Source organism: Lipotes vexillifer, unplaced genomic scaffold, assembly GCF_000442215.2.
Source record: "Lipotes vexillifer unplaced genomic scaffold, Lipotes_vexillifer_v1.1 scaffold412, whole genome shotgun sequence".
Taxonomy (NCBI): Eukaryota; Metazoa; Chordata; class Mammalia; order Artiodactyla; family Lipotidae; genus Lipotes; species Lipotes vexillifer.
In genome coordinates, this window is record NW_006798464.1 from 1,368,467 (window position 1) to 1,381,139 (window position 12,673).

At 52.7% G+C, this 12,673-nt stretch overlaps 1 protein-coding gene across 1 annotated transcript in view; it reads left to right on the top strand.

Annotated features, from left to right (window-relative positions):
• Positions 1-12,673, top strand: part of SEMA4B (semaphorin 4B) — a 25,320-nt gene that overhangs the window by 10,499 nt on the left and 2,148 nt on the right. The window contains exons 2-12 of the mRNA XM_007470572.1: positions 4,910-5,073; positions 5,236-5,298; positions 6,874-6,972; positions 7,647-7,758; positions 8,037-8,150; positions 8,292-8,443; positions 9,331-9,512; positions 9,635-9,785; positions 10,847-11,057; positions 11,158-11,273; positions 11,497-11,663. Coding sequence (XP_007470634.1) covers positions 4,910-5,073; positions 5,236-5,298; positions 6,874-6,972; positions 7,647-7,758; positions 8,037-8,150; positions 8,292-8,443; positions 9,331-9,512; positions 9,635-9,785; positions 10,847-11,057; positions 11,158-11,273; positions 11,497-11,663 — 1,531 coding nt within the window. The remainder of the gene's footprint in view (positions 1-4,909; positions 5,074-5,235; positions 5,299-6,873; positions 6,973-7,646; positions 7,759-8,036; positions 8,151-8,291; positions 8,444-9,330; positions 9,513-9,634; positions 9,786-10,846; positions 11,058-11,157; positions 11,274-11,496; positions 11,664-12,673) is intronic.

Consider the following 12,673-nt stretch of genomic DNA (forward strand, 5'->3'; position numbering starts at 1 on the left):
CCTGCTGAGAGCCCAGGCCCTGAGGGTGTGGGAGTGGGGCTCTGCAGGTAGCTCTGACCCTCTCGAGGGCGAGGCCGAGGGTGGAGAGGGCTCAAGGCCTTGAGGTGGGACAGCCCCAGGCCTGCCGCCATCCTGCCTTCTTGGAGCCCTGGAGAAGCCACTGGCTCAGGCCTGCCCAGGCTAGATGGGACGGCTTCATCCCACCTGGGAGAACTGGCCACAGCTTCAGGCAGCCCGGCTTTCTCTGCACTGGACTAACCCGCTGGGTAGAGGGTGTGAAGGATGTCTGAGCAGCACACGTAGCCCAGGAGACCACACAAGACACTCTCTTTCCACACAGCAGGGTGGACACTAAGACTGACCCCAAGGTGGGCCAGCACTCACGGAGCTGAGTGCACAAACACCTCCTTTTAGTCGCCTCTGCAGATAGTACCCCAGAGCGAACACACAAGCATGGACAAGCCCTGTGGTAGGGTATACACGCACACAAACACACACACGGGCAAGATGAGGCAGGAACCCCACTCAGAACACCCCAAGCAGGGACCACCTCTCACACACCGCATGGGCCTGTGACACTGGCCCATGTCTGACCTGTTGCTCTCTGCTTGGCCGTGAGCCCCTCATGTGACCAGACGCAGGCCTAGGTTAGAATGGCCCAGGATGAGTTTGTTAGCCATGAGGAACAGGGAGGCCCAGCTCTTCAAAGCAACCCTGTTTCTCTGGCAGCTCTCGCTGGGCTGGATTTTCCTGCAGGGCTTTTTGATTTTGTTTTTGATCCACTCAAGTGTTGATCATGTGCCAGATACTGTGCCAACACTGGGATAACGTGTGCGAAGTTGTTTTGAGTAAAGCTCCCAGTAAATGTGGGTTATTATTTATGTTATTATTTACACATATAATCTCATTTCTTTTTGTATCAATCCTATGAGGCGAGGTGGTATTATCCTCATTTTACAGATAAGGAAAGTGAGGCTCCAAGATGTTAAGTGGCTTGTCCTGGTAGCAAACGGACAGTAAGTGACAGAGGCATGATTTGAACCCAGGTCTCTGACTCGAGTCTGTGCTTCTAATCTCTGTTGCACTGAGACTCCCAGTTGGTAAGCCAGCCCCACTGACTGGCCCTGGTGAAGTCCACAGGGCGAGAGGGATTGTGGAGGGCCAGGCCTTCAGGACACCATGGCTTTGAGTCTGAGAGACTCAGGGCAGAGGGGTGAAGAGGCAGCATCCCCAGAATGGGAGTGCGTGGTGTGAGGGGCCCCTCGCCTGTTTCTCCCAGGCATTTTCTGTCCCTTGGCCGTTTCATTGACTGGACTCCCAGCGTGACTGGAGGAGGTGTGGGGGCCTCTTGAGCAGCTGGCTTCTTTGGAGGGCTGGGCTGGACCAGGGCTAGGCAGCTGGCACCCTGGCTGGCCCTCCAACCTGACTGTGCTCTTTCTGCATGACCCTTGGCAAGTCTCCCCACCCCCCCAGGCCTGAGTGAGTCTGAGCTGCCACCTGGACTGAAGTTTATCTCTGACCTTTGGCATTTCTGTATCTGGACAGATTCCAAGAGCAGCCTCCTGCCCAGACTTATGGGACCCGCCTGGGTAGAAATGCCCCTCCTCTGTAGGCAGATAAGCATGGGCATATGTGAGCCAGCCTTGCTGTCAGGAGCCTGGAGGGCTGCAAAAGATGAGGAGGGACTGCGGTAGCCATTTGCCCTGGTCTAACTGACTCCTTGTGAGCCTGCTGGGGGTTTTATTTTCATTATCCCCATGATGCATATGAGAAAACTACAGTTCGGTGAGATGACGTCCACACTGCCCTACAAAGGACCTACACGGTGCTTCTCAAAGTGTGCTCCTTGGGCCTCCAACTTCAGAATCCCCTGGGAGCTCATAAAATTGCATGTTCTCAGGCTCCATCCCAAGCCAGCAGTGTCAGAGTCTCCAGGGGCGGGTCGTGGATCTAGAGTTTAGATCTTCCAGGTGCTTTTGCTGCATCCTGCAGTTTGCAGACCAGGAATCCAGAGAGGAGACCTCCTGAGCCAGCCTTCTATCACAGCTTCTGTTTTGCTGTGGGGCTTTGTGTACGTTGCTTAATGACTCTGAGCTTCAGTTTCTTCATTTGTAACCTGGAGATAGCAGCAGTTCCTACCTCACAGGATCATCGTGGGCACCCAGGGAGTTAATATCTGCAACATGTTTACCCAACACCTTCCTGTGGTGGCCAATGGGAGGGGTCTCTTTTGGGGCGGCGGTTCTTCCCGGACCAGAATGCAAAATGGTCAGGTTGCTCGTTCCAGGAGGCTGACCAGCTCATCAGCACAAAGTACAAACAACGTAATTGGGCCCCAATTACGTGTTGGGAAACTTTCTGGTTGGGAAAAATAGGGGGTTACTGCTGGAAACTTTCCTTGGGCCTCCCAGTATATAGAGTGCTGATACGAAGTGGTGAGGAGTTGGGAATTTGAGGCAAAAGACCTGGAGTCTAGTGTGATTCCGGACTTAAGTGTTCAAAGAGAGGCCTTAATTTCTCCAGACCACAGCTGCCCTATGTGGTTTCAGTAACAGAGTTCAGGTTCCGGACATTAGGCTGGACTTTGCCCTGTGAACTCCCAGTGCAGTCCCTGTTTTGGCTCTGGTTCTAGAGTGACGAGCCACATAGCTGCAGATTCCCTGTAAGTTCCTGCACTGGTACCTTGTGATACTACCCTCCCTCATCAGGAAGGGGACAGCCTTGGAAACTCCGTCATTCCTGTTTGCTGGTGGGATGTCCCAGTATATGTGCTAGGAAGTCCTACCGAAGGGCTTCCTTCACCATTAGCAACCAGGTAAAAAGCTTGGCTTCTCCAGAAAGGCTGGTATGTGTTCTTCCTCTTGAATAATGAGGACAAGGTAACCTGATTTCTGTTTTCTCTTTGACCACTGGGAGGCTCAGCACTAAATGTGGAGCCCATCTCTGGTAGCTGTGTGAGGACCTTATGACCTGCTTATGTGAAACCTGTCCTTCGTTTCTGGATTAGATGTTTTCTTCAGATGTGTTTTTTCCTCCACTCCTGATTTTAGTGTTTATATTTTACTACCTTATTTTCTTTGTGTTTCCTTGCCCTTTGTGGAACCAGGCTAGGGGTATGTAAAAACACTCACCTTGTAAACACACATGAAGCTGTCTTCTCAACTGCTTTGTTGGCATGTTGCATTTTTTGCTTCCTCAGCTTCGTGAAGCTGTTTGTCTGCGTGGTTGCAATCCACTGGTCAGTTAGGAGATGCCTGGGGTTGGGTAGGGTGGCTGCTTTTTGCTTGTTTTTCTTTTCTTATCAGCTGCTTTGAATTTTTAAAATAATTTCTCTCCAAATCCATTAGTCACTGAAAGCACAGATGGTATCGTGGTGGATAAGATGTGTGTGTTTATTTTTGTCTTCTTCCTTTTCTTCTAATTTATTTCTTTAGCATTGTACAAGTATAACCTGTAGAATCCAAAAATGATAACAAGTGCAAAGGGAAAAAAAATTACCTATAATTCCACCAGGGATACCACTTTCCAGCATTTTGTGATTCACCCTTCTGGATTTTTTTCTATATTTTTCCCACAAACAAATAGAATCTAACTATGCATACTGTTTTATAACCTTCATTTTCATTTCATGAAAGATACTTGAAATTTATATCAAAGATACATGCACATAATTTGTTTTTTTTAAGCATAGAAGGACTTATTTTGAAAAGCAGTAACTCCCTCAGTCTTCCCCAGCCCCAGGCCTGGGTAAAAGGGGCAATTTTAATCATTTAGACTTCTTGTTATACAGTGGTTTCCTCCACTTAAGTAAAATGCTTATCCCACGATTTCTTGGCTTATCTGACTTACTGACTTGCTGCTGAGAAAAATAAAGCTTTCCATCAGCTCCATCACCCTTCCCCACTTCCTCCAAACATTTTCTGCCACTATATTTGGTTACCTTTGCAATTTAAAATAAGATACTTAAGGACTTCCCTGGTGGTCCAGTGGTTGAGACTCCCAGCTTCCACTGCAGGGGGCGCAGGTTCGATCCCTGGTCAGGGAACTAAGATCCCACATGAGGCGGGCAGGGGTGGTGTTGGTGGAAAAATAAAATAATATACTTAAGCCTCAGTGTCTTGTTCCACTAACCACCGGCAGTCTTTTGTGGCCCTCATTGCTCTCAGAGGAAGATATGGAGCCTCGACTTTTTCCTTGACTCCCCTGGCCCCCAGCATCACAATGCCTGTCTGTTGTACATTCAATGTAACATTTACATTCTGTTTAATAACCATAAATCTTCCATGAGTGACTGCGAGGCAGTATAGTTGAAGACCAGCGCCCCACGTTTGCATTCCTCTGTAAATCATGTTCACTGCAGCCCACAGGAGTGGGCTGTACTTACAAGTCCTTCTCTTTGGGTCTAACGCCACTCAAAGGAGAATGTTAAATATACTTTCCTTTCTTATATTCCGTCAGGTGCTCAAAATCCATCACTTTATATTTTAGTTCACTTCATATTTTGACCATGCTTTTTTACATAACTCTGTTTGTTTGTTGGTCTAGAGTTTCTAATACAATAGCATTTTACCAGCTGTGTAGTATTCCAGCAAAGGAAGGATTTGGGTTTATTTTCACCCTGTCCCCTGTGGTTGGACATTTAGGTTGTTTCAATTTTTCATTAACGTGAATGGTGCTATAAGTGATGTTCTTTTACATTCATCATTGTGCCTTTGTCTCGTACATAATGTTTGAGGGTTTGGGAATGCTGCTCCCCTTAAATCCGATCGCCTTGTCCCCAGCCCTATGCCACCCACTTCTTTGCTGATCTACCTTCAATCAGATCGGCGCATTCTAGAGGTCGGTATGGGAGGGGTTCTTGTGGGAGGGGGGCCCCCCAGGTAATGTCCATCAATCGTCCTCTCTCCAGACTCTGAAAAGCGGTCACTCCTCAGATTTGAAGTGGATCACATCTCCAACTATACAGCCCTCCTGCTGAGCAGGGATGGCAGGACTCTATACGTGGGTGCTCGAGAGGCCCTCTTTGCGCTCAACAGCAGCGTCAGCTTCCTGCCAGGCGGGGGGTACCAGGAGGTGAGATGATGCCCGGGGATGGCTAGCCTGGGTGGAGGATGCCAGTGGGGAAGATGGAACTTCTGGGCCCGAGGATGATGCAAACGGCAGAGGGGAACGGAAAAGAGGGACATATCCTTCATTCCCACTTGCACACTTACCTTCCCCTTTCTAATTCCCCAGCTGCTGTGGAGCGCAGATGCAGAGAGGAAACAGCAGTGCAGCTTCAAGGGCAAGGACCCACAGGTGAGCTAGCACCTGGAGGTGACCTGGGCTGAAGGAGGGACAAAGGGTGGTAGATCTGGGCCTGGGATGGAGGCAGGAGGTGGGAGCAGATGCAGCGAGCTGTGGTAGAAAGGGCATAGGCTTCTGAGATGGCCAGACCTGGGTTTGAGTCTCAGCCCTACACTTACTATGTCTGTGACATTGGACAAGTAAGTAGATTTGCCTCTCTGAGCCTTGGTAAAATGGGGATAATGATGCCTGTCTCACTGGACTTACCGTGAGGATTCAATGAGCTAATAGGTATAAGGCACCTGGCACATAATAAGTGCCAAATAAACATCAGCTTCCAGCATGAGCAGTGATTGGGTGGGGGTGGGAGTCTGTCCTTCTGAGGGTGGTGCCTGATGTAGCAGGTCTGACATAATCCTGGCTTGGTTTTGGCCAGACCACTGGGTGGGAGCCAGTCCAGCCTGGGGTTCTCTGGGAGGACTCCCCACCATTCCCAGAGGCCTTCCTGGTCCTGAGTGCAGCAGATGGCAGTTAAGGTGAAGGCAGAAGAGCACCGGCCTTGGGGTCAAGACACAGGTTCAAGTCCAGACCACCCCTGATTTATTTTATTCAGCAGAAATGTATTAAGCACTTGCTCTGTGCCCAGGTGCTTTTAGACACTGGTTATTATATCATTGTGAAAAAGAAGGTCAGGTTTAAAAGGTGGTCAGGTTACACTTCATTTAAAAAGTGACATTTGAGCTGAGATTACTTGGCTCAAATGAGGTGAGGGAGTTGACATGGGGGAGGAACAGGACTGTAGATTTCACTCTGAGTGAGGTATGTGGGAAACCACTGGCTGGTTGAGCAGGGCAGTGACGTGGTCTGGCTTGCGTTTGCAAAAGGTCACTCTGGCCGCGGTGGTGGAGAGCGGCCTCACTGGGGCGAGGACAGAGGGAGGGAGACCAGTGAGGGGCAAGAGGCGATGGTGCCCGGACCAGGGTTAGACCAATAAAGGGAGTGAGGAACAGTCGGATCCCGGAAGTATTTTGAAGACGGGGCCACCAGGATTTCCTGATGGAAGAACGGGGGTGGCGGGTATCAGAGAGTCGAAGCTGGCCATGAGGCTCGGGGCCTGAGGAGCTGAGAAGGCGGAGGAGCCGTCAGTGCAAGGGGGCAGGCCCCAGAGGAGAGAGTTTTGGGGGGAACAATCAGAAGCTCAGTAGACACACTGTTAGAGCTGTTAGACACGTTCACGGAGGCGATCCGCAAGTCTGGGCTTCGTGTTTCCTCCTGCTCTGGGTGTAGCTGCCTCACCAGGTGGGGCCGAGACAGCTCAAAAGGGATGGATTCTGTGCCTTCACCCCAAACTGAAGAGAAGTTTTCCAATCACAGAACTACGTGAGGCCCAAGGTCCCCCTCCTGCGCACACGCTCCGTGGTCCTCCATCTGCTTTGCCCCAAGAGGCTCCTGGAGTCTCTTACTCCAGGATTTGAGTACTGGGGAGCAGAGGCCTCACCCCCAGGGCTGGCCTTGCGTTCTGTGGGGAGGGCTCGGCGGTGCCCCCTGGTGGCTTGCTTGGGCCTGACATCTTCCTCCCTCCTCCAGCGGGACTGTCAAAACTACATCAAGATCCTCCTGCCACTCAACAGCAGCCACCTGTTCACCTGTGGCACCGCGGCCTTCAGCCCCGTGTGCACCTACATTGTGAGTGCCCCTCCTCACCCCGGGCTCGCCTGCGGCTGGCCTGGGAACTGCCTGTCTTTGTGCCCCAGGGAGCTGGTCTCTAGCACTAACCCCTGGTAAAGGGCAGGGCCCAGAGGGAGGCTTCTTGACAGCAGTGGGCCCCGAGAGCCCTGAGGCCCAGCCCCAGCCCTGATGGCCAGGTTGCCCTGCAGGGGGCGGCGGGGGGTGCGATTCCCCAGGCACAAAAATGCTGGCTGACCCACAGTCACGCCCTCTTGCTTCCTCCAGCTCTTTCCCCTGCTCTCATTCAATTCCCGCCAGCCCACCTTGTCCACCCTCCTCAACACACGCATACCCTTACGTTTCTGCCCTACGCACACCTTCATAAAGGGTGGCATTTTGAGGCTTTGGAGCAACCAGCTTTGGAGTCAGACATACCTGGGTTTGAATCATGTCGCTGCCCTTTCCTGGCTCACATTGCCTTTCTAAGCCTCCTCTCCTCTCTGTTATGTGGGGCAACAGTGCCCACCGCGTCAGGTCCTGGTGAGACGGTGCTGGGACTGTGCCCGGGGTGCCGGGATGAGAAGGACGGCCCGTCAGACCCCTCCCTTCTCTCCAGCACACCTCTCTGTTCTCCCGCTGAGCCCGCTCACTCCCTGGCGTGCCCCTGAGCTCTCCCATCTACTCCCCTGCAGAACATGGAGAACTTTACTCTGGCACAGGACGTGGTGGGGAACATCCTCCTGGAAGATGGCAAGGGCCGTTGTCCCTTTGACCCCAATTTCAAGTCCACGGCCCTGGTGGTGGGTGAGTGTTGGGGGTCAGGGGGGCAGGATGGGCTCATTGAGGCTCCATGTGAGGGCGGGCAGGGGAGCAGGGTGGGCCCCAGGTCTGAGCTGGTGGGTCCATGCCACACCGATTCCCAGCGGGTGCGGCGACCCTGGGCTGCCCTCGGGTTGGCTTTTCTTAGTTCCTACTCCCTCCTCTGTCCTCAAACAAGAAGGGCAGCGTTCGTGTCACTTTGGGCCCTGAGCGGGAAGGGGCTGTGCTGAGGGCTCATTCCCATGGGCATGTCCTCTTGGCAGATGGCGAGCTGTACACTGGAACAGTCAGCAGCTTCCAGGGGAATGACCCGGCCATCTCACGGAGCCAAAGCCTCCGCCCCACCAAGACTGAGAGCTCCCTCAACTGGCTACAAGGTGAAGTCCTCTCGCCCCACCCAGTGGGCTGTCATGGGGCCTCAGGGAGGGGGGCCCCGTCCATGCAGCAGGGCCTGAGAACAGAGTCTCGCCTGTCTGGGATCCCTGGGCTGACTCTGTGCTCCCCACTGGCCCCCACAGACCCAGCGTTTGTGGCCTCAGCCTACATTCCCGAGAGCCTGGGCAGCCTGCAAGGGGACGACGACAAGATCTACTTCTTCTTCAGCGAGACTGGCCAGGAGTTTGAGTTCTTTGAGAACACCATCGTGTCCCGCATTGCCCGTGTCTGCAAGGTGAGCGGGCTGGGCCATCCCAGAGACCCTGAAGGCTCCTCGGGTATAGAACCAGAAGGCCCCGGACCTGTGGCCTTCTCCTGTCCTCCAGGAGGAACAGCTTGGCTACTGGCTTTTCTCTCTCTCCTTTTCAGTTAAAATGTCTCTGTTTTTCCTTATTTATTTTAAAAAAACATGAAAATGTAGAAAAGTACACACGAAAATCACTTATAAGATAAGAGGCACCGTGGTATCGTGATTAAGAGCATAGACTCTAGAGCCAGGCTGCCTGGGTTCAAACCCTGCAGGTCGTGTGATCTTGGGCAGTTTCCTTACTGAGAAATCAGTTTGTTTCCTTCTCTGTTCAGTGGAAATCATGACAAAACTCCTCAGGGTTGTTAATGATCTGTGTAGGGCTTTTAGAGATGTGGTGAGCAACCACTAGTTGTCGACTATTGGTGTTATAATCCCACCATCCTACCACAAGAAGTTAGAGTGTTCCTTGCTAATTTTTTTTTTGGCACGTGTGTAAATACATATGTATTTATATTATTTAAAACCATGTACAAACAAGAGTTATACTGTAATGTGATTCTTTAGCTCTCCTTTCTTCTCAGTGGTGAATCGTGACATCTTTCCACGTTTGTAGATAGACTCCTCTTTGTCCTTTTCCCTGGTGTCCCACAGTAAGGAAAGCGCTGTCGTTTACTTAGCTAGCCTCCCGGTGAGGGGACCTGAAGGCTGCCACCTCAAGTCTTCTTGATGTGAAATGGACTCAGGCCTGGCTTTGGGTCTGTCTGGCTCTTCCTGGCATCTGTCTCAGCCATCGCTGGGGAGGGGGCACCGAGGAGCACCAAGTGTCCCACCCCTGCTCGTGCCTAAGCCCTGGCCTTCTCTCCCTCTCCCAGGGTGATGAGGGGGGCGAGCGGGTCCTGCAGCAGCGCTGGACATCCTTCCTGAAGGCCCAGCTGCTGTGCTTGCGGCCTGACGATGGCTTCCCGTTCAACGTACTGCAAGACGTCTTCACGCTGAGCCCCAGCCCCCAGGAATGGCGTGACACCCTCTTCTATGGGGTCTTCACATCCCAGTGGTAGGGCCCCCAGGACGTAGCTGGGAACGGGGTTGGGGGGATGAGTTGGGGCCGGGATTGGGCCCCGCTGGCCTCATCGTGAGCCCCAGGGCTGCTGGGCTAATTGGCCACTTCCTTGGTAGGCACAGGGGGACCACAGAAGGCTCTGCCATCTGTGTCTTCACCATGAGGGACGTGCAGAGGGCCTTCAATGGCCTCTACAAGGAGGTGAACCGCGAGACGCAGCAGTGGTACACCGTGACCCACCCAGTGCCTTCACCCCGGCCCGGCGCGGTGAGTGCTGCCCCTGTGCTGGGAGGATGGGTCCCCAACCATGCTGGGATCACTTGCTTTCTCCAAGTCTATTTTCTCACCTTGAAAGTGGGGACGAAGCCCAGGCCTGCTTCTCTTTCTGAGTTAGATGTGACCATGAATGTCAGGGTGGCTTCAAACCTGCTTTAGGCTGGGCAGGGGTGTCCCCCATCAGGACACTGACTGCACGTGCCTCTCCCCAACTCTGCTGTGAGCTCCTTATTTATTTATTGAGTGACAGGCCATGGGGAAATAGTCCTTTCTTCTTTCCTTCCAGCCTCATGGGCTCCCCACAAAGCAGACCTTGAGACAAGGATGTGAGTGCCAGCAGTTTTTAGGGGAGGTGGTCCCAGGAAGAAGCAGGAGGGAACAGGATTGTGGGAGGAGGGGGCGGAGCTAAGAAAGTGTGTGCCACTGAGCTGCTACTGCTGTGGGCACCAGGAGCTCGTTCCCTGGGGCCCTGGGAGGTTGCGTGGAGCACATCTCAGCATTGTCCCACTGGGGTGTTTGTCACCAACTCCTGTGCAGTTGAGGGTCACTCCAGGGTATTAATTCCTGGGGCTTTTACAGAGAACGACCTGGGGCAGAGAGAATCAGGAAGCACTCCTGGCAATATGGGAAACTAACTGCAGGCACCCTCATGCCCCTATACTAGGAAGCCTTGGTCAGCCAGGGCGTCCTCAGAGAGCACTGCCAAAAGGATGCTACAGGAGCAGGAAGTGTGGTCATGCTTCTTGAGGCTTGCGGAAGGGGGTGGGGGAAGGGTGGGCAGGAAGGAGAGATGGTTGGTGGGCAGAGAGGGGGAGACCCTGGCAGCTGGGGCCCTTGGGCGCCCCACACCCTGGGCTTTGCCCTTAGGCCTGTAGATCAGTGCGCTGGCTTCACAGAACTGGAGTGCTGTGCTGTGGCTTCCAAGGGCGGGGTGGGTACCCTTGCTGTTCACTGGGGAGACAGGGCCGGCAGTTCCAGTGGGATTTGCAGGACCCACATCCTGCTTGCTGCCCTAAGTGCCACTCACCTCAAGCCACCGCCTTCTCCTTCAGTGCATCACCAACAGCGCCCGGGAAAGGAAGATCAGCTCGTCCCTGCAGCTCCCCGACCGTGTGCTGAACTTCCTCAAGGACCACTTCCTGATGGACGGGCAGGTCCGCAGCCGCCTGTTACTCCTGCAGCCCCAGGCCCGCTACCAGCGTGTGGCTGTCCACCGCGTCCCTGGCCTGCAGCGCATCTATGACGTCCTCTTCCTAGGCACTAGTGAGTGCCCACAGCAGGGCAGGCTTGGAGTCAACGGGGCTAGCTCCTGGGATATGGGCCTCAGGCTCTGTGCAGGGCCTGAGTGCTGTCCATGTTGCAGGTGACGGCTGGCTGCACAAGGCGGTGAGCGTGGGCCCCGGGGTGCATATCATCGAGGAGCTCCAGATCTTCTCATCAGGACAGCCCGTGCAGAACCTGCTCCTGGATGCCGACAGGGTGAGCAGAGGAGGAGTCCGGGCAGCGTGCTTGGGGTGCCTGACCCCTGCCCCAGCCAGGTGGAGAGATCCAGGCTCCTGGCATAAGCTCTCAGAATGTGGGTGCCCGGGAGCATGAGAGGAGGCCCCCTGTGGGTGGCTTTTGTGTGCACTCGAGCCGGGTGCAGCTCTGGGTGGTGGCCCTGGCTGCCTGTGCCCGCTTCTCATCCCCCGTGCCTGTGCAGGGACTGCTGTATGGTGCCTCACACTCGGGTGTGGTCCAGGTGCCCGTGGCCAACTGCAGCCTGTACCAGAGCTGCGGGGACTGCCTCCTGGCCCGGGACCCCTACTGCGCTTGGAGCGGCTCCAGCTGCAAGCACGTCAGCCTTTACCGGCCTGCGATGGCCTCCAGGTGAGAGCTCCTGAAGGCCCCACCCACTTGTCCAACCCTATGCACTAGGCCTCCGAGTGCCTTCCCTAGGCCCTCTGTGTAATCACCACACAGCCTCATTTGTGTCCACTGTCTGGGAATAATTATTAATCAGCTCCCCTTCTGACTCTCATCAAGTGTTGTAGTTCAAACAATAAATTATGTTTGCCTTACCCATCTGTAAAGCAGAGACAAGATTTGGTAAAGTATGAAATATCAGAGCTATGAAAAGCTTTGCAGGAGAATGTGGACTGGCAGGTGAATGTAGTTAAGGAACAAAAAATAAGGGCTACATAACAGTCCATTAACAAACCCATTAAGGGAATTCCCTGGAGGTCCAGTAGTTAGGACTTTGCGCTTCCATTGCAGTGGTCACAGGTTCGATCCCTGATTGGGGAACTCAGGTCCTGCAAGTGGTGCGGCCAAAAACCAACCAACCAACCCATTAAAAACTGTTTTCAAAATCACTTATTTAGATTTAAAATTTTCATATAAAAAAAATAGAGATAAATAAAATTAAAACTACCCTAATCCTACCACCTAGAGAGACTTACAGTGAGATTTTAATATATATCCCCCCAGGTTTTTCTACATATGTGTAAAATAAACAAAAATACACATATTTTAAGTAAATATGGGATCTGTCCTATTTGTAGTGTACATACTTCACTCAAGGGGATACCTGGTTTCAGTTTTATATTTCAAAACACCATGTATGCGTATACATATGTACACCTGAAGGCACACTCAGAAAAATGCTGCCTGCCATTCTCGCTGGATGGTTGATTGTGACTTTTGTAATGTTTTTAGCCTTTGTGCTTGGTTTTTTCCGGTTTTCTAAAAACAAATCAGTGCATGTGCATTGCTTTAAAAGAGACAGGTACATACATACAGATCCAGCTGTCCTTCCAGACTTTTTCTAAGAGCTCGACTCACTGCTTTTGTAATTCAGGGAAGTATTACAGTACCTTTTTTTTTTTTTTTTTTTTTTT